The 25,185-nt window shown below is 36.2% G+C and overlaps 1 protein-coding gene across 8 annotated transcripts in view; it reads left to right on the top strand.

Moving 5' to 3' along the window:
* Nucleotides 1-25,185, top strand: part of BTAF1 (B-TFIID TATA-box binding protein associated factor 1) — a 92,344-nt gene that overhangs the window by 6,476 nt on the left and 60,683 nt on the right. For 2 of the 8 annotated variants that reach the window (XM_070610182.1, XM_070610166.1), the window contains exons 2-8: nucleotides 2,053-2,120; nucleotides 7,543-7,666; nucleotides 12,126-12,240; nucleotides 13,873-14,019; nucleotides 14,556-14,642; nucleotides 20,574-20,737; nucleotides 22,857-22,993. In XM_070610182.1, coding sequence (XP_070466283.1) covers nucleotides 14,624-14,642; nucleotides 20,574-20,737; nucleotides 22,857-22,993 — 320 coding nt within the window. In that variant the 5' untranslated portion in view covers nucleotides 2,053-2,120; nucleotides 7,543-7,666; nucleotides 12,126-12,240; nucleotides 13,873-14,019; nucleotides 14,556-14,623. The remainder of the gene's footprint in view (nucleotides 1-2,052; nucleotides 2,121-7,542; nucleotides 7,667-12,125; nucleotides 12,241-13,872; nucleotides 14,020-14,555; nucleotides 14,643-20,573; nucleotides 20,738-22,856; nucleotides 22,994-25,185) is intronic. The other 6 variants (XM_070610146.1, XM_070610136.1, XM_070610173.1 and 3 more) reach the window with 3 other exon arrangements.

Raw genomic sequence — 25,185 nt, 5'->3', positions numbered from 1 at the left:
TGCAGGTTCGGATCCTGTGCACGGACCTACACACCATTCATCAAGCCATGCTGTGGTGGCATCTCATATGCAAAATAGAGGAAGATTGGCATAGATGTTGGCTCAGTGACAATCTTCCTCAAGCAAAAAGAGGAAGATTGGCAATAGATGTTAGCTCAGGGCCAATCTTCCTCACCAAAAAAAAAAAAAAAAAAGAAAGAAAAAAAAGAAAAAAATTGTGAAAATATACATAACATAAAATTCACCGTTTTAAAGTATGCAATTTTTTTGTATAAAGTTTTAAAACCACAGATATTTCTGCTAAAGAACCTAGATTTTATGTTTAAGACAAAGTCATACAGAGGCATAGGTTGTTGAATCAAGGGTAGAACTTATAAAAAAAGGTCCTGAAGGAAATAACACAACTTCATTGTACTTTTTCAGCATTCATTTAATGCGTATTTATGGAATGCTTTGTATGTTTTAGGTGCTAGAGACACAGCAGAGAACAAAAATGAAGTCCCCATTCTCGTGGAGTTTATGTTCTAGGTGGGAGTGGGGAAATGTAATTTATCTAGCATGCACCAGGCCTTGCACCTGGCTTTGGTGTAGTTTCACATCTTTATATTGATTCTTAGTGTTCTATGTGGTATGTTAAATTAATCTACTTTCTTGTTTAAAGAACGCAACATTAACATAGTTTCAAACTACCCACAATGTGAACTAGAAGGTATACATTTTAAAACACCAGCCTAGAGAATTTCTTGGAAGTTGTTTCTTTTGACCATAACTTTTTTGCTTAATGATAATGTGTGGGACTTGGTATAGTGTTCATATCAGAAATTTATTTTCTTTCCTTATGCTGTAAATAACACAGAAAAGTAAAAATTCAAATAGTTTCTGTTTTAAATTTTACTGCACTTTTGCTGGGTATAAAAATGCATAACAAAATGGACAAACTTGACTGATCATTCTCTTTTAGTTTACAAAGCCATCCTTGTGAGGCACTCTGTCAGTTGACCTTCCACAGTTTTTTAGAGTTTAGAGAGATTAAATTTATTCTGAGAATATTGAGATTGGAAGTAGATTGAAGAAGTTATATCTTACACGATCATGCACTGCATACAGTGTTTCAGTAAATGACAGACCACATATACAATGGTGGTCCTGTGAGATCAGTACCATATAGCCTAGGTGTGTAGTAGGCTATACCGTCTAGATTTGTGTGAGTACACTTATGATGTTTGCACAATGATGAAATCGCCTAACAATGAATTTCTCAGAACATATCCCTGTCGTTAAGCAATACATGACTGTACCTCCCCCCCTTTTTTTTTTGGTGAGGAAAATTGGCCCTGAGCTGATTAACATCTGTTGCCAATTTTCTTCTTTTTGCTTGAGGAAGATTGTCCCTAAGCTAACATCTGTGCCAGTCTTCCTCTGTTTTTTGTATGTGGGATGCCACCACAGCATGGCTTGATGAGCAGTGTGTAGGTCCACGCCCAGGATCTGAACCTGCGAACCCTGGGCTGCCGATGCAGAGCACATGAACTTAACCAGTATGCCACCCAGCCAGCCTCTGACTGTACCTTTCTGGTTTTCATCCTCAAATGGCTTAGGAGTGGAAATGCAACATATACTTGTTTATTAACGATGAAGTACTAATCTAGGACACAGTAGAAAATCTATATGATTTCTTTCAGTTTCTTTTATATGTATCTTTATGAATTATCATAATGCAAACAACTGAAGAGAAGAGGGGTTAGATTGCAGCTGGCAGCATAACCTCTACAAATTTCTATGTACTCTTTCCTTTTTCTAGGCAGTCTTTAGAGTTGCCTGAAATCACAGGTAGGTAAGCAAAACATGAATCATGTCTTGTATAGTCATCTCCCTGAATTAAAATGCAAATTGAAAATGGGCCAAATTTCTTACCATCAGCAGATTCATAACCAGTGGATATTGTCAAATATAATTGCCTTATGTTTTATTTAAGTTATTCTCCTACAGTCTTTGGTATCCATTCAGCTTGACATCTGTTACCTCTTTCTCCTCCATCTGTCTATCCTTCAGAGAATGAAGAATGGCATTTTCTCTATAGCTGTTCTGCAAGAGAAGATTTAGCCGAAAGAAGTATTGTGGTAAGTACTGTGTTCCCTCAATCAGCCCTCCTTTTAACTTTCTTTCTCTTCTGACCACCTAGCTTCCTTCAGACCTCTCCTTCACCAAGGGCCCTGTCCGCCCTCCAACATAATACTGACCCTGTCTCATGCCCTTTCCCCCTCCCCCACCAGTTCACTGCACCAGCCTTTTCCATTGTGGCCTGGCCCTGATGCTTACCCTGCTGGCCTCATAGCTGGCTACCCTGGGGTAACAGGTCAGACTGCCCTCTTGTCCGATCCTAGCCTGCTTATCCCTTTGTTCTTCCTTTTGTGTGGTGTCTAATCTGCTGTCCTGGAGAGAGGAATGGAGAACTCCAGAAGGGGTTTTGAGTCAAGAGGACCAGAGAAGCAATCTTATGTCCCCATTCCTCTATTCAGGGAGGCAAATTTGGCTACCACCAAAGTGGGAGATGTGAGAATAAACAGGCCTGGAATTGGATGAGAGCGTGAGCTGATCTGCTGCCCTCAAGGCAGTTGGCTGGTGGAGGAGCAGAGGTGACATGACATGGCATTGGGATAAAAGGCTTTGCAGAAAGGAGAGGCAAGAGGAACTGTGTGGCTGTGAGACAGGATCAGCATTAGGTTAGAGAGGGGTTGAAGGTCTTTGGGCAGGAGTATGGTTCTAATGAAGCTGGGTAGCAGGGGACTAAAGGAAAGTTTGGGAAGGGTGGAAATTATTGAAGGAATACAGTGCCTACTGCACAGTCTCTTTCAGCTTGCTGTTTGGAACAGGCACAACTGCCTTGATGTTCAGAATGCTGAAGTCCTGCTGTGCTGATCTTTTCACTTACTGAAACATTACCTCAGCATCACTTTTGCTATTTTTATAGCTTGTTTTTATGTAATATAGCTGTTACAGATTAAGGATGTTTCTCAAAGGAAGCAAAAACAATTGTAATGTAGCACACTCTTTCTTTGCTTAAAAATGTTGCTTAAACTTGTGCCCAAGAAACTTGAACTTTTTAAAAATTTTAATTACAGTAAATACCAACTGCTCAACAAATATTTGAATACTGTGCAAAGTATTGTGGGGGACAAAAAGAATCATCAAAGGAGGTGAAGCCTAATGAGGAACATAAGACATCATGTGACAAAGTAATGTAAGAGATGCCACAAAACAAAGCGTAATAACCAAAATGGCTATTCAAGATGAGAATTCATGTGGATTTTAGAAGAGGAAATAATTTCAATGGTATAGTAGTCTGTGATGGTTTCAAGAGGGTAGACGAGTTAAAATCTTGATGGATGGGAGCTAGCTGAAGAATTGAACCAAGAAAAGGCATTGCAAGTTAAGGAAACAGTATAGACAAAAATGTGGAAACCATAAAGTTTCATGTTTGTTTTTGATTACTGTCTGATAAGTAAGGGTGAGTCATTCAGAGTTTTAGAGTGAGGCAGTAATTTGATCAAAGGGTGCTTTAGGAAGTAAATCTGGCAATAAGATCATATTAGCATGGGGATTATGCTCACCAGGCAGTTGAAAGTGTGGTACTAGAACTCCCAGATGGGCTAGATTTGGGGATTATTTGTGCTGTTTTATAGTTTAAGCAGATAACAGTAGTTTCCTAAAGGAGAAACTGGTGAGAGATGAACAGCCGAGGATTGAATCTGGGAGAATGTTCAGATTAAGAGTGGTAAGAGTAGTGAAACCAAGGAAGGAATTAAGAGTTCACAGAACAACAGGGTTGTATAATATTGTGAAAGCTTAGGAAGGGAAGTATTTTAGGATTGTGATACTTGCTGATGTTGGATGTCATAGAAGAGTCAAGAAAATTGGATTTACAAAAAAATTGGATTTGGAGTTTACAAGCTCATTGGTGACCTTCTGGTGTACTATTTCAGTAGTAGAGAAGGATAGGAACTTGACTGATAAGGATTAAATTGTGTATGGTGAGGAAATATGAGAAGTGATTTTAAACACTTGTTCAGGATGCTTGACACTAAAAAGCAAATGTTCTAGAAGGTGGAGGTCAAGCAGTTTATTTTCTCATTAGAGACCTGCATATTTGAAGATAGAGAAGGGAATAGATTAATAAAGCAGTGATTTAAGATATTGGAGAAAGAGTAATTGAATGAGGATAGAAGGGGATGGTATCAAGAAAACAGTAGAACAATATCTAAGTCTTGAAGAAGAGTGAGGACTGTCTTTTCATCTGAAATAGGATAAGTATAAAGAACAAACTTTAGAGGTAGCGAGGAGAGAACTTGTGATAATGTGTGTTCCTTAGCCTAGAGATCTACTCAGTGAAGTAGTCCATTCCATTTTAAGGAATAGGGAATAGTAATTGGGGCTTGAGGAAAGTGGAAATGGTTGGGGAAAACTTTGAAAACTGTCAATTTTCTTTTAACCTTTTACACATGGATATAAAACAAGTTAGTATTATCATTTAGAGTGTGCATTTTGCAGCCGGCTTTGCTTTTGGTCACAAAAAGCAAAAACTGCGTCAAGGAAAAGGAATTACGAAGTAGTTGCAATCTTTCCAGAGGTGCAGTCTAAAGAACTTGGCATCAAATAAGTCAAAGATAAGACAAACACTATGTTATGTAAGGGGGAAAAAACTACAAAAAAACTCCACAACATATAATGATGTGAAGCTGTAAAATAAGGCTAAATTACCTAGTTTGACCTTCCAAAATAAGAAGGTAAGCAAAGTTAAGTGTGCATCCCTAAGTCATCTAACAAGTAACAGAAGCAGGACTTTTACGTGTCTCCTAACCTCTAGTCTAGTTTGTTTTTCATTTTACCCTTGTTTCCTATAGGAAAGTCCTGGATCTATGTGAACTGTACACATACAGGACAGCTTGATATTGTTATAAAGAATACATGCAGCAAATACAAATATAAGTCTGCTGTAGCATAAATTTGACCTAATACAGTCCTTTTTTGTTTTCCTTGAGGAAGATTAGCCCTGAGCTAACACCTGTGTCAGTATTCCTCCACTTTACATTTGGGTTGCCACCACAGCATGGCTGATGAGTGGTGTAGATCCCAGGATCTGAACCCATAAACTCGGGCTGCTGAAGCAGAGCACGTCAAACTTAACTACCATGCCACAGGGTTGGCTCCTAATATATTCTTTGTAATAAAACACTTAAGTTTTGATAATTTTTCCTGCCACAGGATATAGAAGATTTAGAGTGAATGTTTATCTTGATACTTACAGAAAGTTGTTCATAGATGTTTAAGATTTCTTTTTGCAAATTTCATTGAGCTTAGGCATTCATAATCATATGGTCATGGTCATGGCAATATGCAGATGTTAGTTGTGAAAGTTCAGAGAGGGTTCTCATGAACTTGAACATCTCAACCAGTTTTAAAGACGAACATAAGTCCAAGGGTGTTCTGAGAGTTATGTATGGCATGGGTGAGGGAAGTCATTTTATGGGGAAGGGATTTGAGGTCTGACTTAGTCTTAGAACTTCAGAACACCAACTGTCAGAAAAAAAATTTTTCTCCCATTCCTTTGTCCCATTATCTCTCTGAGTCACTGTTCACCAAATCCTGTAGCAAAAACTGATGAATGAATGAGTAAAGGCAAATATTTACGTAGCCTTGATTGAATAAGGCGAAATATTGTGTCATAAGGTGGATGTGTCTGTGCAAAGTATATGTATAAAGTAAATTAATTTTTGCATGTCTTGTAAAAACTAATTTCTTTATAGTCACTCTGTGTAACGTTCAGTATATTGGAAGCAAAAACTGTGTTGTACTTACTCTTTTTTTTATGTCACTAGCTATAATTGCCTGAAATATTTTTCTTAAACTATGTCCTTCTTACATACCCTTGACTATAAAATTTGAACCTTGTCTCTTAGTTTTTTGTTCTGAAACAGTTAAAAAGTTTTCATAATACCCTCAGCCTTCTTGACTGAAAAGATGTATTTTAGTTATATTTCTTACCAATTACCATGATTTTGTGCTTATTAGTGACTGGCTAGTTTGATAAATACTACCAGACAAAAAAAAAAAAAAGTACCCATTTGCTCCCATATAGGTTTATCTTATAAAAGTTGTTCAGAACTTTCCTTTGTAGTTTTTTAGCTCTTTGTGAAAGAAAAAGAGTCCCAGAAGTGAAATATGAGCCTCTTTGCAGTTTATTAATGCTTAATGCTCACAGTTAGCTTTGGGACCTTGGTTGCTGCTTTTCCTCGTTAGATAAAATTTGAAGGTATGTTGACTGAATCTCCCTGCATATAGGATTGGGCATAGTTAGTATAATCTTGCCTCTTGCCATCCTCCATCTTGTTTAAAGTACCCATTTATTCCACTTATGACACCGCTTTTCTTTCATTACCTGTGGCATCTACTTTGCCTCATTGAGCCTGATTAGTAGTGTGATAGGAGGGCTAGACTTGTGTGATATGTGGGCAGCTGGTGGTAGTTACTTGTGACTTTGCCTTTCTAAAACCTTAGGATTTTCCTGTATCCTCAAAACAAAGTAACCAGTTTTCTTTTTCTCCCAACTGTTTTGTATGTGGATGGCCACGGATGAGTGGTGTAGGTCCGTGCCCGGGAACTGAACTGAGGCTGCCAAAGTGGAGCACGCCCAACTTAACCACTAGGCCCGCCCCACTTCCCATTTCTTTTAATGACGTCTTCATTTTCTAAGAGTTAGAGCCTCAGAATCCTTTCATTTCCTTGGCATTTCATTTAATTTCTATACTTCTGCAGCATTTCTCCCAACTTCTTTCTAGTCTTTTGCCATGATTGTAGTTCAAGTCAGCACTTTTAGCCTAAAATTCTCTAAAAGTTTCCTTTCATTTTACTTCATGCTTCTCACTGCTGCCAGATTAATCTCATAGCTCCAGTCTCATGACTTTCTTGACCCAAGACCTTCTTGGTTGAACCATACATTCTGAGGTCTCCGCAATAGGGCTCTAGCTGCTTTCATAGCTGTATCTCCCACTGTTCTCTTAGTTGTACCCTGAATTAAAACCAAACTATGTTATTCACTTCCCTAAATATAGTTTCCCTTTTCTTTTTGCTGTGCTCTTGTTATTCCCTCTTCCAGATATTCTTCCCCATTTCCTTTTCACCACCTCATCTCCACCAGTACTGAAATCTTATTCTACCATTAATGCCCATCTCATACCCCATTTCTTTTATGAAGCCTTTTCAGTATTACACGGTTGGGGATACAGTAGGTGCTACCTCTGTTCCCACTCCTCAAAGCACTTTGTACTTCTTTTCTGACACATATATCTTTGTGCCCTGTATTTTAATTATTTGTGTACTTGCTTTACCCACTCACTGCAGCCCCATAGCAAGTTCCTTGAGAGTAGAGATTCCCTGAAACCCTAGCATAGGTTTTCATTCATAGATGCTCAATATGTTTATTGACTCAAACATACATATGAGGAAACACACTTCAGAGTAACCATTATATTTTTGTTATTTTAGGCTTGATCGTCTTTTTATCTTACTGGATACTGGCACTACTCCAGTTACAAGAAAAGCTGCTGCACAGCAACTTGGAGAAGTGGTGAAACTTCATCCTCATGAACTAAATAATCTCTTATCTAAAGTAAGAACCCTTTTTTTCCTTGTAGTATAATACAATTGTAGAAATTTGTGCTTGGATAGGAACATGAAAGTGAAGATAGAAATTGCCTTATTTTAGTGACAATTTATGGTCTTCAAATTCCGTTAAATATCTTAATATTTCTTCAAATATGTAAGAAATTTTGCTATTTCTTTATGTGTTTTTTTGGTCACATGATTTAAAATATTTTGTTTTTTGCATCAAACTTAATTGTTTAAGGAATTTGACAGTATAGAACCTTTTGCCTGTGGCACATCTGACCCAATTTGGTAGTGAACTAAGTTGTTAATCTAGTTTGTTAGTTGTCTAACTTGTTCTTAATGGCTAATAGTATATCATAGTTGGCAGTCTTCACATGGATGAATACTCATGGCAACGATTGAAATATATGAGAAACTAGTTGTCATTACATTCTTATTTATCAGCTGCTTGAAAGTGAAGGTTTTCTGCTTTTGTGGATCAATGTTTTCATAATCCCAGCCCATGTTCTTTTCCTAAGCAATGGCTGTATTTTCACTGAACTCTGTGGGCTTGTAGAAGTGTGGCCGTATGATAGTAAGAAGCAAATTCCATGTGTTTAATTCTCTGGCATGCAAAGTAAAAACAGGAGGAGGGGTGTGTAGGAGGGGATGAATAGAGGATAGGATGTGGAAGCCGTATGATAGCCCAGACGCTCGAAGCCCCAGGATACCTCTCTTTCTGTGGGTCTTACCCTCTCCTTTTGTCCTCATTTGTCTCTGCCTGATTTGTGTGAGTAGGAGTTCTAAGCCCTTTGTCGACATATAGAAATCTGCCCTATATAGTTTCTACCATAAGGACTTTCTTTTCAACGTATTCCCCACTTAGATATTAGAACTTTCTAACCAAGATGTAGATAGAGAGACAGTGATTTGACACCTGCAGCCTCCATGTTCTCAGAATGGAGAAGGATGCATTATTAGGCAGTATTATACTCGTGTGTATGGTGGGAGGATAGAGAGGTTTACCCATTTCGTCTCATCCCAAGGGAACAGATAGAGGACTGAATGAGCTGAAACTGGAAACAGTGAACAAGACTAGTCTGTACTGAACTGAGAAAAGGTTTCCAGCCTTCTAAGTGAGTTCAGGTCTTCTTAACTCAGTGCCCAGCATACATCAAATAATTCCAAAAGAGGCAAAGTTTATCTTCTCACCTCCTATCCTCTTTTCTTTGCTCTCAGTGTTTTCTTGTTGCCTTTTGGTTTTGTTTTTTAAACAGCTTTATTGAAATATAATTTACATGCCATACAGTTCACCCACGTAAAGTGTACATTTCAATGATTTTTAGTATGTTCACAGATAAATGCAACCATCATCATAATCTAATTTTAAAACATTTTTTATCTCCCCAAAAGGAAACTTCGTGGCCATTAGCAGTCACTCTCCATCACTCCCCCTCCCATACCCAGTCCTAGGCAACCACTAATCTACTTTCTGCCTATAGATTTGCCTATTCTAAACATTTTATATAAATGTGTGACCTTATGTGACTGTTTTCTTTCATTTAAAATAGTATTTTCAAGGTTCTTTCATATTGTAGCATGTCATTATTTCATTCCTTTTTATTGCCAAATAATATTCCATTGTATGGAATATGGATATACTATTTGGATATGCCACGTCTTATTTATCTGCTCATCAGTTGATGGACAGTTGGGTTGTTTCCACTTTTTGGCCTATAATGAATAATGCTGTTATGAAAATTCATGTACAAGTTTTTGTGTGGATGTATGTTTTTATTTCTCTTGGGTATATACCTGTGAGTAGAATTGCTGGATCATATGGTAACTATGTTTAACTTTATGAGGAGCTGTCAGATTGTTTTCCAAACTGGTTCTGCCATTTTACATTCCCAACAGCAGTGTATGAGAGATCTGATTTCTTCACATCCTTGCCAACACTTGTTAACTGACTTCGATTGTATCCATACTAGTAGTGAGTGTAAAGTGATATCTCATTATAGTTTTCATTTGCATTTTCCTGATGACTAATGATGTTGAACGTCTTTTCATGTGTGTTTTGACCATTTGTATATCTTTGGAGAAGTTTCTATTCAGATCCTTTGGCCATTTTTAAGTGGGGTATTTGTTCTTTTATTATTGAGTTATAAGAGCTCTTCATGTATTTTGAATACAGGCTCCATATTAGGTATTTGGTTTGCAATTATGTTCTTCCAGTCTGTGGGTTGTCTTCACTTTCTTCTTTTGTGTATGTGTGTGTGTGAGGAAGATTGGCCCTTAGCTAACATCTGTTGTCAGTCTGCCTCTTTTTACTTGAGGAAGATTGTCACTGAGCTAATATCTGTGCCATCTTCCTCTATTTTATGTGGGATGCCACTACAGCGGGCTTGACGAGCGGTGTTAGGTCTGCTCCTGGCATCTAAATCTGTGAACCCAGTGCTGCTGAAGCGGAGCGCATGAACTTAACCACTATGCCACCAGGCCGGCCCCACTTTTCACTTTCTTGACATTATCCTTTGAAGCACAAAAGTTATTAATTTTGATGAAGTCAAATTTATCATATTTTATATCACTTGTGCTTTTGAGATTATATCTAAGAAACCCTTGCCTAACCCAAGGCCACAAAGATTTACCCCTATGTTTCCTTCTAAGAATTTTATAGCTTTAGCTCTTTTAGACTTATGGCCCACTTTGAGTTAATTTTTATGTATGGTGTGAGGTAGGCATTCAAAATCATTATTTTGTTGCCCCAGCACCGTTTGTTGAAAAAATTCTTCTTTCCTCATTGAATTGTCTTGGCACTCTTGTCAAAAATCAGTTGATCACAGACACATAGTATTACTTTTGGATTCTCAATTCTATTCCATTGATCTTTGTATCTGTCTTTTGCTAGTACCACACTGTCTTGATCACTGTTGCTTTGTAGTAAGTTTTGAAATCAAGGAGTGTGAGTCTACCAATTTTACTATTCTTTTTCAAGATTGTTTTGGAGATTCTGAGTGCCTTGTATTTCCCTATAAATTTTAGGATCAACTTGTCCATTTCTGTAAAAGAGCCAGCTTGGATTTTTATAGGAATTATGTTGAATCTGTAGATCAATTTAGGGAGTATTACCTTCTTAACAATATTAAGTCTTCTGATCCATGAACATGAGGTGTCTTTTTGTTTGTTTAGATATTATTTAATTTCTTTCAACAGGATTTTGAATTTTTGGTAGTTTTCAGTATACAAGTTTAACACTTCTTTTTTGAATTTATTTTATTTTATTTTTTTAAAGATTTTATTTTTTTTTCCTTTTTCTCCCCAAAGCCCCCCAGTGCATAGTTGTCTATTCTTCGTTGTGGGTCCTTCTAGTTGTGGCATGTGGGATGCTGCCTCAGCGTGGTTCGATGAGCAGTGCCATGTCCGCGCCCAGGATTCGAACTAACGAAACACTGGGCCGCCTGCAGCGGAGCGCACGAACTTAACCACTCAGCCATGGGGCCAGCCCCTGAATTTATTCTTAAGTATTTTATACTTTTTGATGCTGTTATAAATGGGATTGTTTTCTTAATTTCATTTTGAGATTGTTTATGGAAAGTTTATAGAAATATAATTGATTTTTGTATGTTGATCTTTTATCTTATACAATCTTGCTGAATTCATTTATTCTTTCACTTAGTTTTTATTTTTATTTATTTATTTATTTTTTGAGGAAGATTAACCCTGAGCTAACATCTGCTACCAATCCTCCTCTTTTTTGCTGAGGCACACTGGCCCTAATATGCATGCCCATCTTCCTCTACTTTATATGTGGGACGCCTGCCACAGCATGGCTTGACAAACAGCACATGGGTCCACACCAGGGATCCAAACCAGTGAACCCTGGGCCGCCGAAGTGGAATGTGGCAACTTAACTGCTGCACCACAGGGCTGACCCCTCACCTAGTTTTTATAACTTAACTCTTTGCATTAAGTAATGGGATTAATGAATAATATACACTTTGCTTTTTACTATGTTAAACGCTAGGTTATTTTTCTAAATGTACATAAGCATTCTTTTATTAAACTCCTTTTTCCTTTTTTTAAGGGGTAGTGATATTTCCTGTGAATGACAGAATCTTGTATAAATTTTTTGTCCCCCCTGGGGAAGATTTACCCTGACGTAACATCTGTTGCCAATCTTCCCTTTTTCTTTTAATATGTGAGCCACCACCACAGCATGGCCACTGACAGACAAGTGGTGTGGTTCCATGCCTGGGAACCAAACCCGGGCTGCTGAAGTGGAGTGCACTGAACTTTAACCATTAGGCCATCAGGGCTGGCCCTGTAAATGATTTTAATAATTCCAAAGTGTTTTATATAAATTTGAGGACTGCTAAATTAGAAGTTAATAACAAGTAAATTTGTATTTCTCTGTTCTGGTTACCTTGAACAAACAATATTTTTTGGTGTGTGACTATTTCATTTTATAATTTTTTAAGGTGTTGATATATTTAAGGAGTACAAATTGGGATACCCGGATTGCAGCAGGACAAGCTGTTGAAGCTATAGTGAAAAATGTACCTGAGTGGAATCCAGTGCCAAGAACCAAACAAGGTGCTTTTAAGTAGAAAAAGTAGTTTGCAGTAAAAACTTTACTGTACATTTTATATTTTAATATAGTTTCAATTTTAATTTATAGGCTTAATTTTCATGCTTTTAGGTGTAGGCTTGTCAGGAAATGACATTGAATAAGGCGATTTTCACCACACTTTAAAAAAAAAACTAGATAGATAAATGTTTTCATATATATTTTTAAATTATTAATTCTACAGTATGTGTGATTTACAGAGATTATTACTTTCCTCAAGGAATTTATGTCCTAAAAAATAAATTAAATCAATACAGTGTAAATATTTGAAACAGTCTATTTTTTCTTGTTGCTGGGAGAATAGTGTAATTTTTCTAAATTTTGTAATTATTTTCTAAATTTAAGCACAGTTATATATGGATATTTGGGGGGGTAAGTCTTTAGTTTTTTACGTGTCTTTTAGATGTCTTATATTTTTCATTTTAGAAAAACATATAAATTATTTTTTCTTACTGCCTGTAATGATATTTAAAAATGAACGTATGCTTTTGAAAATTTGTAAAGGTGAATATTTTCATTAAGTGCAAATTTAATATGGTGCAACTGGATTTCATTCTCAAGTCACATTGATAACATCACTTTTATCATAAGTAGTAGCTTATCCAAAATTTTTGCTTTAATTTGCTGGCACCAATTATTTTGAGTGATTGTGTTAATTTGTGTTCTCTCATCAAATGAAATACCTAACCAAAAGAACTTTTAACTTATTTTAGAAGAGTTTTTTCCAGCTTATTATCTCTGCTTATTTTCATATATACAGCTATTAGAACTTAGATTCTTTTTTATAAAACTTATTAAATCAGGTACACTAGCATTAAAATTTATAGTAAATAAGGTTGCTAGTCATCAGTAGAAAATTTAAAATATAAGTAGTTCCCTTTAAGTCAATCAATTGTATTTTAGTTTACAGATGAATTATATGCAAATGCCAGCTAAACAAACCATTAGGTCAGTGAACAGTTACAACATATTTTAAAATTTAGCAGCATAACGTTTTTTTTGGGAGGAATACAGAACCTTTTATAGATAATTTTAGGCCTCAGATTGATAGATAATTTTGAGCAGTTTACTGTGAGATTATAATTTGCTTATATTATGAGAAGTGAGTCCTATTGAATGAGTAGTTGCTTTGTATCCTAGATATTCCTCAGATATAGGGAGGGATGATGTTTATTAGTCTTGTTTCTGAATATATTCTGTAAGTATGTGTTTGTCTTCCAATTTAGCACTCTAATTAACTCATGCCGTTACCTTGGTACTTTTTAACTGTCAACAGAAAGTGGAGATAGCACGATATCTAACATACGTATTTCAACATTGGGATGCATTTCTTCATATAACATCGTGCTTTTGTAGTCAAAAACAGCCACACATACAACCACTAACATTCAGGTAGTTTGTAGAAGGGGAGCCACCAACTAAATAGTTTATTCATAAATAACTAAGAGCTGATCATAAATAAACCCACAGTAGCTTTTCTACTTCCTCCACCTTTTACTTTTCTTAATATATTACCCACCCACCCCAAGTAATGCTCTTTTCCTTAATCCCACACTTTGGCTATATGATCAAATTAAATCTTTTTTAACTTTGTCTAGAACCTACTTCAGAAAGTGCTATGGAAGATTCTTCTACTACAGATCGATTGAATTTTGACAGATTTGATATATGTAGATTGTTACAACATGGGGCATCGCTTTTGGGATCTGCTGGTGCAGAATTCGAAGTACAAGATGAAAAATCAGGTATGTAGTAGTTCTGTAGAAGAAAATCTGAAACGTGTGGTTCAAAGTAATTCATCACTTGGTATGCTATGTATCAGTCATGCAAAAAAATCCAGCAGATATCATGAAATGTAAATTGGCTAGAGTTTACAATTGTGGGTGGGGCACGCTTTGGGTGGGGAAGGTAACCAGAAGTACTTGGTCTAAGGTTACCATATGAATATTTTTCTTCTGTTAAGTGAATATGTACTATATATATACATCATTAATAGATACATATTAATATTTCAGCAGCCATTTTATTATGTAATATAGAAATTATAAAGTGTTACACAAGAGCCTCAGTTGAATAGATTTTAAAAGCCAGTATTAGTGTAGATTGTGGTCATGTTTTCCACAATTCTGGAAATTTGAGAGGCTGTATGATAGTTTTCTTTTTATAATGTGTTTTAAATATTTAAATAATTGGATCTACTCATGCTGGTGACCAAAGCAAAAACTGGAAATGAAAAATAAATCTTGGATAGGTAATTGTCCCATTATCTTTAAACTTACAGAATCTATCTGGATATAAAATAAATGTTTTGGCCATTCAAGATTGATGCCTTGAGTGGAAAAAACCTTGATGTTTTTAATGGATTTCTGTAAGTAAATAAGTTGCTCTTTTGACTAAAACCAAAACAGAACAGTGTTTTGTTTTTTTGCTAATTAAATTAATTATTAGTCAAAACATACCTATCTAGCTAAGTTAATGAAATGATCTTCAGTTTGTTCATCTTAAAAAAATGTCAAATACCCATTCCCTCTTGTTTAATATGGTTTCTATTAAAAGGTCTAGTTTATTTTTGGAGAGAAATAAGAGGAGAATTTGCTTAAGTTCCAGAAAAACATAGTTTTTCTAATAAGGGAGGTAGAAATTGTTTAAAAAACTTCCTAATTTGAAAAAGTTATCTCTAAACAGTAGGTTTACTGATCTTACTAGCGTACCCAAGGACATCAGCAGAAATCATTGACCCTTATCCAGGAGTAAAAGTCGGTATCACCTTTGTTACTTTAAAAAAATATGTGTGTTTGGATTTTATCCTACAGATTCTGGTTTAATAGATCTGTGGAGAGCTCTAGGAAATTTTATTTAAAAGAAAAAAAATGCCATAGGTAACTCTGATATGTAACCAGGATTGGGAACCCCAATTTTTTGAGAACTCAGTTTTTAAGGCTAAGTGACAGCATGCTGAATAGTGCTCCTTTAAAACCCTATAATTAGGTTTTCTTTAAATGTCTGCTCGTCTGTGTTTGTCTCTTCATATATATGAAAGACACATACATGATCAGTATAGGTGCTGGCCTGTTTCCTTTGCAGTTGTGTGGATATTTTCCCCAATAGGACTTTCCCTGGAATGAGAGGACTATTTTGGGCTCTGTGTAAGTGTACTAGACTTGTGAGCCAGCAGTCTTCACTTTTGGATGCCTAGTGTTTTTCCCTCTGGGTAGAACAGCCTTAACAATTTTTTTAAATAGCTTTATTGAGCTATAAGTCACATATACAGTTCACCCATTTTTAAAGTGTACAATTCAGTGGTTTTTAGTATATTCACAGATATGTGCAGTCAATTTTAGAATATTTTCATTACCTCAAGAAGAAACCCCATATCCTTTAGCTGTCACCCTCTTATCCCCCTACTTTCTCCCTTCCCTTTCCCAGCCCTAAGCAACTTACTTTCTCTATAGATTTGCCTATTCTAGTCATTTCAGATAAATGGAGTCATACAATATGTAGTCTTTTTTTTTTTTGAGGAACATTAGCTCTAAGCTAACACCTACTGCCAATCCTCCTCTTTTTGCTGAGGAAAATTGGCCCTGAGCTAACATCTTTGCCTATCTTCCTCTATTTTATATGTGAGACGCCTGCCACAGCATAGCTTGATAAACAGTGCGTAGGTCTGTGCCTGGTATCCAAAATGACAAACCCTGGGCCACCAAAGCAGAGCACACAAACTTAACCACTATGCTACTGGGCCAGCCCCCAATATGTGATATTTTGTGACTGGCCTCTTTTACTTAGCAGGATGTTTCCAAGATTTATCCGTATTGTGGTGTATATATCAGTGCTTATTTCATTTTTTTAATTCTAAATAGTTTTTATTACTGTTATAGGATGTATCAGTTTTTTAATTGTGGTAGAATGTAGACAACATAAATTTATCATTTTAACTATTTGTAAGTGTACAGTTCAGTAATATTAAGTACATTCACATTGTTGTTCAGCTGATCTCCAGAACTCTTTTCATCTTGCAAAATGAAACTTTGTACTCATTAAACAACAATTCCCATTCCTCCCTCCCCACAGCCCCTGGCAACCACTGTTCTATTTTTCTGTCTTTATGAATTTCACTACTCTAGGTACTTTAAATAAGTGGAATCATACAGTATTTGTCATTTTGTGACTGGCTTATTTCACTTAACATAATATTCTCATCAGGGTTCATCCATGTTGTAGTATGTGTCAGAATTTCCTTCCTTTTTAAGGCTGAGTAGTATTTCAGTGTGTGTTTGTACCACATTTTGTTTCCGTTCATCCATCAGTGGACACTTGACTTGCTTCTACCTTTTGGTTGTTGTGAATAATGCTGCTTTGAACATGAGTATACAAATATCTGTTTGAATTCCTGCTTTCAGTTCTTTTGAGAAAATACCCAGAAGTGGAATTACTGAATCATATGGTAGTTCTATTTTTAGTTTTTTTAGGAACTGCCATACTGTTTTCCATAGCAACTACACCATTTTACATTTTACATTCCCACCAAAAATGCACAAGGTTTCCAATTTCTGCACATCTTACTGTGTTGTGGGGCCTGTAGCTGGTGTGTTAAATTAAGAATATGCAGATTATGACCTGCTGAATGAGGAGGCACAAGCCACCCACACAGGGTCGGCAGGTAGCTCTTTCAGCATCTGATCTCCCACTTTGGGGAAGTGAAAACCCCGGGGATCATTTTGATTGAAGGCACAGTTTTAATACACTCATGCAAAGAAAGTAAAGTCACAAAATTTACGACTTACAAATCCCAGAAAAGGGGGGTGGGGGGCAATGAGCTGAGAGAAGGGCAGACTTTCATCCCAGGTCATGAGCAAGCAGGAGAGAGAGAGACGAGTAGGAAGCACCTATTACTTATAAGGTGGTTGGGGTGGAGGTCACTAACTTTTGGAGGGCTCAGCTCTAAGTGGTTATTTTAAAGGGCGCCCCAGGAAAAGCAAAGTGGGAACTTGTGGTGGGAATCCTAAACTCAAGTCTTTATCTACATGTCCAGACTCTGTATATGAGGAGGGTTGTCATACTGTGCAGTGCTTCGGTAGCAACTCAGAGTAACTGTTTTCTCATCATACTTGTCCGCACTTGTTATTTTCTGTTTTTTTGATAGCAGCCATTCTAATGGGTGTAAAGTAGTCTTATTTCATTTTATGGCTGGATAATGTTCCATATTGTAAATCATGTTTTGTTTATCCATTCATCAGTTGATGACATTTGGGTTGTTTCTACCTTTTGGATATTAGGAATAATGCTGCAGTAAACATTCATGTTCATGTTTTTGTGTGGACATATATTTTCATTTCTCTTGTGTAGGTAGCTAAGACTAGAATTGCTGAGTCATATGGTAACCATATTTTACCATTTGAGGAACTGCCAGACTATTTTCCAAAATGGCTCTACTGATTTATATTCCATTAGCAGTATATGAGGGTTCCGATTTCTCCGTGTCCTTGCCAGTGCTTGTCATTAACTGACTTTAATTATATCCATACTAGTGAGTGTGAAGTGATTTTGATTTGCATTTTCCTGCTGCATAATGATGTTGAACATCTGTTCATGTATTTACTGACCATTTGTTTATCTTTGAAGAACTGTCTATTCAGATCCTTTGCCCATTTTAAGTGGGATATTTGTTCTTTTATTATTGTTGTAAGAGTTCTTTATATATTCTAGATACAAACCTCTTACCTGATAATATAATTTACAAACATCCTCCCATTCTGTGGGTTGTCTTTTCACTTTCTTGATTGTATCCTTTGAAGCACGATAGTGTTTAATTTTGGTGAAGTCTGATTTATCTTTTTCTTTTGTTTCTCAAGGTTTTGAGGTCATATGTAAGAAGCTATTGCCAAATCTAAGGCCATTTGCCCCTGCGTTTTCTTCTAAGAGTTTTATGACTTTAGCTTTTACTATCTGTTATTGATCCATTTTGAGTTAATTTTTCTGTCTGTTGTGAGGTTAAGGGTCCAACTTCATTCTTTTGCATGTGGCTATACTGTTGTCTCAACACCATTTGTTGAAAAGAACTATTCTTTCCCCACTGAATTGTCGTGGCACCCTTGTTGAAAACTAGTTTGCCATAGACATGCAGTTTTTTTCCTGGACGTCTCAGTTGTATTCCATCGATGTCTATCTTTATGCCAATAACTCATTGTCTTAGTTATTGCTCCTTTGTGGTGAGTTTTAAAATCAAGAAGCATGCGCCTCCCACTTTGTTCTTTTTCAGGATTGTTTTGGATATTCTGGGTCCCTTGCATTTCCATATGAATTTTAGGATCAGTCTGTCAATGTCTTCAAAAAAGCCATCTGATATTTTGGTTGGAATTGTGTTGAATCTGTATATCAGTTTGGAAAGTATTACTGTCTTAACAATATTAAGTCTTGTGATCCATGAAAATAGAATGTTTTTCCATTTATTTAGATCTTCTGTAATTTCTTTCATCAATATTTTGTAGGAATATAAGTTTTAAGTTTTGCTTTTGATGCTATTATATGTATAATTGTTGTCTTAATTTCATTTTCAGGTTGTTTCTTTAATCTTTTCTCCCCCTCCTCTCTGTTCTATAGATAGGGCAATGCAAAGTATCCAATCTTTAAATTCACTTATATTTGGTCCTGTTATCTCCATTCAGCTGCTAAGCCCATTTAGTGATTTGAAAATTTCAGATATTGTTCAATTCCAGACCTACTTCTTTTTTTAAAAAAATAGCTTTATTGGCATATTTTTGCACATCACAAAACTCACCCTTTTCAAGTGTATGATTCTATTTGGTTCTTTTTTATAGTTTCTGTTTCTCTGTTGAGGTATCCTGTCTTTTCATCATTGTGATGATATCTTTCTTTACTTTGAGCATTGTTATACTAGCTGCTTAAAAATCTTTTCTTCTAATTCCAGCATTTGGATCTTCTCAGAGTTGGTCTCAATCAACTGTCTTTTCTTTTGAAAATGGATTATATTTTCCTGATTCCTTGTATGTCAATTAATTTTGAAGTGTATCCCTCACATTGTAAATGCTATACTGTGCAGGCTAGATTCTGTCATTTTCTTCCCAAGAGTGTTTTGGTTTGATTGGTTTCTTTGCTTGTTTGTTTGTTGTAGCAGGCATTTAATTTGGGGAAACTCAAATCACAAACTGTTTTGTGGTGGGCAACAGCTCACATCTCAATTTAGTTTTTAGCTTTAGCTGAACTGTTTGGAATCTTCCCTGTGCATGCATAGTTCAGAATTCAGCCAAAGATTTGGCTGAGTTTACACAGAATTTGGGCCTTCTCTTTGGATCTCTCCTTATGGGTTTTCTCTGTCTACCTTCTAATGGCTATAGTGACCTCTGACTCTCCTTCCTCTAGTTCTTCAAGCCAGAAAGACTGGGTTTTTCCCCTAAATTTTTAGCTACCTCACATATCATGGACTGGGTCTACTCTCAGGTTAAAAACTGCAGAAATGGGAAACTCACCCAGTACCATGCCCTTCTTCCAGGTATTGACAACACATCCATGTATATGCCTACTTTTGTTCTCTTTCAGTGCCTTCAGGTGTTTTTTTGTGTTTTGGCAAGAGTTTATTATAATCTGTGGAGAGTTAGTCCAATAAGAACTTGGTCATTATTAGAAACAGATCATTATTGATTTTAAAATGTTAAATTTTTTTCCCAGTAATGTAGAATTGTCTCTTGCATCTAAGTTATTTTAAGCCCAAATTTTTATTTTTAAAATAGTACTGTTTGATCTGTTTTCCACTGAATTATTGAGGGTTTTATTTGGGACGTTCAAAATCTATCTACTTGTATGCCTTTATCTTTGTTATCTGGGCTGTTAGGGCTGTATGGGCTAAAAATACCTAAAGAGCACACTTGGAATAAGCATGTATTTGTTGAGATCTTTTTCTGTCAAGTAAAATCTAGGTTTTGTTTTTTTAGCCTGGTTAGATCTTTCAGAGAATATACAAGGTGTAGCTATAAAATAAGATTGCTTTATTTTCATAGGAATGCATCTCATTTTATATATACTTGATAATTGTCAGTAGGACAATGGAAGAATCTCATGAAAACTGGTAGAGTGTTTTATTAGCTAGAATACTATTTACCAATCATGGTTAGGTAATAGAGTTTATGGCATATTCAGAGATTGTGTGTATAGTTTGTTTTATTGTCAGGAGGGGTATTTTAATAGTTACATTTTTTAAGAACATTTGAATCAACTCTTATCTTCATGTGTTAGAAAATTTCTTAAATGATTTAGAGGAAGTATATTTCTTTTCTGTTTAAAGGTGAAGTAGATCCTAAAGAGAGGATAGCACGCCAACGGAAACTACTACAGAAGAAACTTGGCCTTAATATGGGAGAAGCCATTGGAATGAGTACTGAAGAACTCTTTAATGATGAAGATTTGGATTACACCCCGACTTCAGCAGCCCTTATAAACAAACAACCTGTAGGTAAAACCTTTGGTTGTTTGATTGCAAGTAATAATCAAAGAGATTTGCTTCATTTTGCTATGCAATTGTAATTAAAAAAGAAAATGCTATCCTGGATTCTGTTCATTGCTGCCTAGTGCCACCATAATTTAGTGTTTTCATAATTTGGATTTCTAATGACAGATTCTAAAGAGACAGAAATTCAACCTACCTTGAAGACACCAAACTGTTGGATAAAAGCAGTGGTATACCTTTTAGGAGCCACTTGTATTGAAGGATACTCAACTAGTATTGAACTAGTTGTGTTAGTTACTCTTTCCTTTGTTCTTTAGTGAAGGAAAGAAAAAGTAAATGTGTGAGAGAGTGGGATGATGATACTAGAAATCTTCAGAGCTATGATTCATTCTTTTATTTTCTAAAGTAACAAACATGATAAAAAAAAAACTTTCAACCAATGCAAAACGGTATATATTACGAAGGAAAAGAAGTTTTTCTCCAAAAATTGGTGGACATCCATGTCTCTACACCCCACTGGCAACCCTTTTTAAGTTACTTGTGCATTCTTCCTGAAAATTTCTATGTACGTACAAGGATATGTATCCTTTTAAGCCTTGTTTGCATTTCTCACTTCGTGTAACTTAATATATATCATTATATACAGGTTGAGCACATTCTTTATGGCTTCATGCTATTTTGTTTTATGACTGTACCATAATTTTGCTCCGTATTCCTCCTTTTTCTCTATTCCAGTTCCCAGTGGATGCCTTTGTGCTTCTTTTTTTATGCCTCAGATTCTTTTTAAGCTCCAGTAAAAACTGTGGCTCTCTCCTTAGAAAAATTCACTTACAAGTGAAATATTACTTTTCAAAGGGTTCAGTACTCTTTTGTTTTGCCCCTGCAATATCCTTTAAGGATTCCATGGGCCCCATTAAGAATTCCTGCTTTGTAGTCATGAAACCCTTATCTTGTCATTTCCTTGGCCTTTCCCTTTGCTTAAGTGGAGAATGGTTCTGTTTGCCTTTATACTAGTCCTCCAAACCATTAGAATTTGTAAAGTATATTTTTTAGGGTTGGGGGTATGTGATGATGAATGACTTTTGTAGACAAGAAAAAAATGGCACATATCAGAGAGAAAAAGGAGAAGAGTATAAAGAGGCAGAAAATCTAATGACAGCCAGGAAGCAATGGAAAGAAATGGATTACAAACGGAAGCATAAATGTAAATAAAAAATAAAGAAGAAACTAGAGTATAATAAAGGAGAACAAAAATGTAGTAATGTGCTCACAGTGTGGTAGTTGGACATGGTATAAGAAAATGAATGGGTGGGTGTATTAGAGAAAATGGGCAATGGATAGAATAGTGGGATGTGGGATGGGCAACAGCCAGTTTGAGGTTTGGAAGATCCAAGTTTGGTTGGCTTTATATGTCATGGACCTTTGGAAAGAATTGCTGAAGGTTGCTTGTTTCCATAGGCTCATCACTGCTGCATTGCCTTGTATACGTGCCAGTGGTCCCTGGACCAAGACTATAGCAGGTCAACCACACTGGTGACCCCAGTTGGTTGTAGAAGTGTAAAGTTCAGTTGAATCTTACTCAGTTAAGGGCAGAAAGGATTTTTAGGCTTGGGCTGAAAGCATTTCTGTCTCACAGTCTTTATAATGTCTCCCGTGAATGGAAAAGAAAGCAAAAAGTGGCATGAGGGGTTATGAGGAAAGGTGCATATGGGCTAAATTGACTGTAGGATGCCCTACCAATCACTTATGGCTGTAATTATTTTATTTTTTCAGTAGATGATGATTATCCGTTTCTTTTGACATTCTTTATTCTTATGACTTTTGGGTGGTATGGTTATTTTAAAGTCTCATCTGTTCAAAGCCCTCTGTGGGTTAGGATAATACATTCTAACATAAAAAAAACTTATATGCACGAACATCTGTTGGAAATTGGAAGAACAGGGAAGAAGGAAGAAGAGAGTGGAATTATGGTACAGCCACATAAGAGAATAGCATGAAGCTGTCAAAAAAGACTCAATTTGTATATAGTGAAATTTGTAGACTTAGTCCTCTTCTAAGGCTGAGACTGAGTATTTATTTTAACTTCAAAAGTTCAAACTCACCATTCTTTTATTCTTTTAGACTCTCCAGGCAGCTGAATTGATTGACTCAGAATTTCGAACAGGAATGAGCAATAGACAAAAAAACAAAGCTAAAAGAATGGCCAAGTTATTTGCAAAACAGAGATCCAGGGATGCAGTGGAAACTAACGAGAAGAGGTAGTAATCCTTTTCTGCTTATTTATTTAAAACAGTAATGCTGTGTAGCTTAGATCTGTGCTTGATTTCTAAAAACATTTTGCAGACATTGTCTTTAGCCATGGAGTACCATTTGGATTGTCTTGCACAATTTTTAGAGAGTATTTACTATTACAGCCAGCCCTGGTGGTCTCATGGTTAAGATTCAGCACTCTCACCACAGCAGCCAGGTTCATTTCCTGGTCAGGGAGCCATACCACTTTTCTGTTGGTTGTCATACTGTGGTGGCTGCATGTTACTGTGATCCTGAATGCAATGCCACTGGTATTTCAAATACCAGCAGGGTCACCCATGGTGAACAGGTTTGACCAGAGCTTCCAGAGTAAGACAGACTGGGAAGAAGGACCTGGCCACCCACTTCCAGAAATAATGGGCTATGAAAACTCTATGAACAGCAGCGGAGCACTGTCTGATAAACAGTGCCAGAAGGTGAGAGAATGATGCAGAGACTGAGCAAGGTTCCACTCTGCTGTACACAGGGGCTGTAAGAGTAGGGATTGACTTCACGGCGCTAATAACCACTCAAAAATTTACTGTTACTGAGGACTAGGACAACTTCCCCAGAAAAATCCTCATATGCAGATTTTTTTTCTCACTATGAACTCTGAATAAGTGCAGAAGATCTTCCAAAGGGAGTGCATTCCAGGCAGAGGGAACAAGTATAACTGCCTTAATCTTGAAATATTCAAGAAACATGATGAATGAACAGAGGTGAGAATAGTAGAGTGAAGTCAGAGGATGGTCTAAGGGCCACAAGTTAGAAGTACTGCATTAATAAAGTGAATTGTCACAGTATTATACCACCTGTTCCCTAGGTTGGGGGCTAAGTCAAATAGTGAGTAATATTTCTGTGGTAGGAAAGAACTTTGTGGGTAAAATCACTGTCCTCACTTTCTTAATGAGTTAATAAAAGTGATATCTGTGTACAGTTTGGAGCAAAGGGTGGTTCAAAACAGCCCCCTTCAGAAGCGCTTTGAGGGGTTTGTTGAAATGCCGATTCTTAGGCCCCACACGGCTCTGTTAAATTAGAATCTATAGTGGTGGTCAAGAAATGTTTGACTAAATGATGAATTAATAAACACATGAGAACTTATGAAAATAGAGTTTTGTTGCACATGACAGAACCTTTTGTTGTTCTTTGTATTGATGTAAAGCTAAAAAGTGTTTACAGTGTTTATTTAAAAGCTAGGCACAAAAAGGGATAAATAATAAACATTTACTTGGTATACATTTTTACTGGCAGTTATTTTTTTTTAAGTATAAAATGTTTTTTGACTTGTTAGCCACAGCGTTTTTCAAGTTAACAGCGCATTAGGCTCATATAGTAACTTAATAAGTGTTTCTAGTGACTTTTATTCATATATATCTCATTGAATTTTATTCACACATATATATGTCATGTTAATGATAAAGGTTAAGAAGAAAAAAGAGATAAAACAAGGAAGGAACATGTGAAATGTTTTGTGGGGAGAATTTGAAATTTTAGATAGGATGGTCAGGGAGGGATTCACAGAGGTGACTTTTCAGTAAAGACCTGGAAGAAGGGAGGATATGAATATTTGGAAAAGACATTTCAAATAGAGGGCACATATCTGGAAGTAGAAACATGTCTAACGTGACTATCTAGTTTAACGACAACCAGCCTGGCTAGATTGGAGAGAATTGGGGAAAGAATAATAGGAATGAGATTAGGGAGGCTCAGATTTCTTTCATCACCTTATAGAAAAAGTAGTTGGAGAAATAAATTACACTGTTAAGATGGAGGGAGGGAATATTTATAAAAAATAATGCTGTGTATACCTTAACTGTGCTAATTGTTCCATTCTGTTAATACTAAATAGTTTTACCTGTATTCTCCTTTGTAATATTTTGTTATTATGCTAGCCTTGGTATTTTGGTCTTTTAGTCATAAAATAACATTTCCTCAAATTTTCTGGGCACATTTTCGTTGCTCAGTTCTTTTATGTTTTTCAAGAACTAGTAAGATTATAGTGCATTACTCAGTATATTAGTTTTCTCCAGGGTACAAAAGCCTAAAAACAATATGCTGGGCCAGATTTAGGCTGTTAGACCAAAGGAGTTTCAAATAAAAAGGAGAGGAGCTGATTGTAGAGAGAAAGGAAAAAAGACTTGTTAAATTTGAGATACAGTTT

The sequence above is a fragment of the Equus przewalskii genome, chromosome 1 (assembly GCF_037783145.1).
Source record: "Equus przewalskii isolate Varuska chromosome 1, EquPr2, whole genome shotgun sequence".
In the NCBI taxonomy this organism is placed as follows: Eukaryota; Metazoa; Chordata; class Mammalia; order Perissodactyla; family Equidae; genus Equus; species Equus przewalskii.
The sequence above is the reverse complement of the archived record's forward strand: the minus strand, read 5'-3'. Positions and strand labels throughout refer to the sequence as shown.